Below are 3,829 nucleotides of genomic sequence, written 5' to 3' on the forward strand. Positions count from 1 at the left end.
GTAGAGATGAGGTCTTGCCAAGTTGCCCAGGCTGGTCTCTAACCCGTGGGCTCAGGCAATCCTCTCATCTCGGCCTCCCAAAGTGCTGGGATTACAGGCGTGAGCCACTGCACCCAGCCAACAAGAATTTCTAAATAAGTCACAGCTTCCACTCAGGGAAGTGGGCACACTGTTTTACAGCAATTCCATTTCTTTTCAAGCTGAAAGACCCACACTGGAGATCTCCACAAATGAGATCCCTCAAGGATCACAGCCAGCACTCGGCCTTTTCTCTGCTTTATTGAAAAAGCAGTCTAGATTTTCTGACAAGTCTTGTTTTAATATTTCCAAGCACCTGACCGTTTCCCTGGGCCCTGTATCTAACAAGTCCCCCGTATTTCATGGGAATCTCTGGGAAAACAAAACAAAGCATAATTGTGTACTCTTTGCCAATTTTAACTTATACCTAGTTCTGACAGTGGGTAAGTGCACGTGCGCTTCTGGTAGGATATCGATATCCATTTTATGAGGCCAGAATAAGGTTGAGTGGACGCACTCTAAGACCCTCCCGGCCAGAGTTCTTGGGAGACGACCCTCGATCTCAGAGGGAGCCTAAGCGCTGGAAAGCGTGGTCTCTATATCTCTCTCATTAGAGTCCCGGGTTCAACACTGACTCCTAAGCTGCTCTGATGTTACACTTATGAAGAGTCAAAGGCAAAGTCCTAACATATGGCTTTCGAAGAAACAAACTGAGATTGGGAAGAAAACAGAGTTGCTTACCCATCTACCAAAATAAATATTATGTGGATTCTCAGGGATGCAGTTTGGGTCCAAACCATAATCTTCCAAAATAGAAAATATATGTTGTGGCTCCTTTAAATTCACTTTTCCTTCAAACGGCAGAAATTCGAGTGCCTAAAAAATATAAGTAACTCTAATATTTTATAAAAAGGTACAAGGAAAAATAGTGCTCATCTCATAGTACCTACCTTGTAAGTCTGGTATCAGCATTAAATAAGATAAAACGTGAAGGTACTCAGCACAAAATGTGGCACAAAATAAGTTTTCAACAGGCATTAGGTATTCTTATATATCAACAATGACTAGACTACACCATCCGGTAGGTTTTTTTGTTTTTGCTCAATTCACTTACATCTATTCGTTTGACTTTTTCTTCTTGTGTCAATGTTTTATTAAATGTGTGAATCTTTATTTTATACGTGGAGTCTGCATGTAGAAATGGAACCTAGAATAAAAGCAGATACGTTTTTCAAGCTCAGTAATTCGACAGAATCTGCACACAGGCCTACCAAAACTACATGTCACTACGCACCATCTTCTCCACGGGAAACTTTTTGAGAGAACGGTACAGCTCCTCAGGAGACTTTCCATGACCCCATAGTTCAAATATAGACCTAGGAAACAAATGTGTGGTGTTCACCCCAGTAAAGAATACGTAGTAATACGTAACAGTCATTTTAACAGTAAAGAATACACAGTAATACGTAACAGTCATTTTACTCGTTTATATGCCCATTCCACTGAAATAATCATTGCCTATGTTTTCTAAGCTATACACGAAGAAATACATATCCTGGAAACAAATATAACCCAAGTCTAAACCACACATAGAAGCTGGACTTTACACAGAAGGAAGAAAATGCAACAAAGTCAGGATTTTTTTTTAAAGTTTTCATCATATTTTATACTTGTATAAATGATATTGTAAAATCACCTAAGTTACTTTAGTGAAATGGGTGAAAAGCTGCAGAAAATCCAATTTTCCCAAAGTCTTCTCCATAAAAAGAAATAAACACCAGACAAAAACTGTCACTATTGACATTTCGCTATTATTTAGTAACATTTAGTAATAAGTAACTAAAAATACTGAGATCTAACAAAACAGTAGTTAAGTGCCTATTATATTTTTCACTCTTTTTTGCAGTATGTTCAAATATTTCATGTTAAAAATAAATTAACTGGCCAGGATCAGTGGCTCAACCTGTCATCCCAGCACTTTGGGAGGCCAAAGTGAGTGGATTGCCTGAAACCACGAACTCGAGACCAGCCTGGACTACTTGGGGAGACCGTGTCTCTACAATAAATCAAAAATAAGCCAGGTGTGGTAGGGCATGCCTGTAGTTCCGGCTCCTTGGAAGGCTGAGGTGGAAGGATCACCTGAGCCCAGCAGGTCATCTCTGGGGTGGCCGTGAGCGTGCCACTGCACTCCTGCCTGGGCGATGGAGTGAGACTCTGACTCAAAAATAATTGATTGATTAAAATTAAATTTCCAATCCCTATTCTGCCACAGATTAATTTGAACTTTATGTTAGTTTTGAATCTATGCTCAGAAAATTCTATTTTCATTCTGGTACAATTAACACTACAATTAGATTGTGAATTTTCTCTTTTGAAAATGAATTCCTCCTTTTCTGCCCATTGGATTTATAGTGAAGAGGCCTCTTCGGCAATGCTACTCTCAGTTCACTGTCACTTAAGGCATTCCTTAGCTCTGTAAAATATACAGAGAAGGCGGGGCACAGTGCCTCAAGCCTGTCATCCCAGCACTTTGGGAGGCTGAGGCAGAGGATTGCCTGAGCCTGCGGTTCGAGACCAGCCTGGGCAACATGGTGAAACCTCGTCTCTACAATTAAAAAAAAAAACTAGCCAGGCATGGTGGCGCACACCTGTAGTTCCAGCTCCTTGGAAGGCTGAGGCAGAAGGATCACCGGAGGCCAGCAGGTCGATGCTGGGGTGGCCATGAGCATGCCACTGCACTCCAGCCTGGACAACGGAGTAAGACTCCGACTCAAAAAAATAAAATATAAAGTAAAAAATATACAGAGAAGAAAAAGCAACCAAAGAAATTATATTATACAATTGTACCATTAATCAAATATATATGTACCAAAAAATATGAGCTTTGAAAGAAGTGGACAAGTTTCTAGTACTCAAGTAGCTATTTTAACCCTAAGAAGCTATATCTTTGGAATTCACATACCTCTTAGGGCCATACATTTTAATATGCTACTCAAAAATGGTATTTATTCGAAAGGCATTTTTTAGTTACATGTCTGCTTTCTAGTCATTTTTATTTACTAATAAGGCCCATAGCAGGCTCAGTTTAAGAGATTAGCTTGAAGGTTGAAGGTAGTTCTCAACTGGATGGTGTTAACTCAAGACGAAGTTGTATCTAATTCAATAATACAGCAATTACATGTGACAACATAAAGCGCTGCTAACCATGTTACTACAACTAGATATTCTTATTCGCACGGCATTATCAAACTTATTTTCTAAGGAAAAGAAAGTTTCCGACAACCTATCAAAATGTTGAGGAATAAAAGATAACACAAGCTATTCGATCTTTAAAATGCTAGTTACAATACAGTTTCCTTTGCAAACCGGATGAGAGAATTTTCCGATGGGGCGGGAGAGATGAAAGGGAGGGAGGGAGGGGAGGGGGATGAGCAGAGGACAGTGGCAAACCCTAGAAACAGCCAGGACAGACAATGAGCGACATCGGTACATTATTTCACACCAAGATGTGACCCTCGAGATTCCTTTCCCCAGCAAGTAAAAGAGCACCCCAATATCTCAGGGCGGCCCCCGCTTTCTGTCATCTTACACGTCGCCAGCCGGCTCGTCCAATGAAAACCCGCCTGCTCAGAGAAAGCATTTTCGGACTTGCCGCACTTCGGTTATAATGACACGTGACATCTACTCTATGTAACAATGCGGCATTGATATTTGACACTATACTCCCGCTCAATACGGAAACGCCCAGAAAATTACTCTAAAACGCGCGCCCCGGCGCTCCCGGCGCTCGCGACCGAGACGTCCTCGCCGG

At 41.2% G+C, this 3,829-nt stretch overlaps 1 protein-coding gene across 3 annotated transcripts in view; it reads right to left on the reverse strand.

Annotated features, from left to right (window-relative positions):
- Positions 1-3,829, reverse strand: part of TRMT11 (tRNA methyltransferase 11 homolog) — a 54,481-nt gene that overhangs the window by 39,645 nt on the left and 11,007 nt on the right. For all 3 annotated transcript variants that reach the window (XM_021713058.1, XM_021713059.1, XM_021713057.1), the window contains exons 3-5: positions 1,313-1,394; positions 1,133-1,225; positions 760-894 (exon numbers count right to left, since the gene is read on the reverse strand). In XM_021713058.1, the coding sequence (XP_021568733.1) occupies positions 760-894; positions 1,133-1,225; positions 1,313-1,394 (310 nt within the window). The remainder of the gene's footprint in view (positions 1-759; positions 895-1,132; positions 1,226-1,312; positions 1,395-3,829) is intronic.

This window comes from Carlito syrichta, unplaced genomic scaffold (genome assembly GCF_000164805.1).
Source record: "Carlito syrichta isolate Samal-C Ts95f unplaced genomic scaffold, Tarsius_syrichta-2.0.1 Scaffold304017, whole genome shotgun sequence".
Lineage (NCBI taxonomy): Eukaryota > Metazoa > Chordata > Mammalia > Primates > Tarsiidae > Carlito > Carlito syrichta.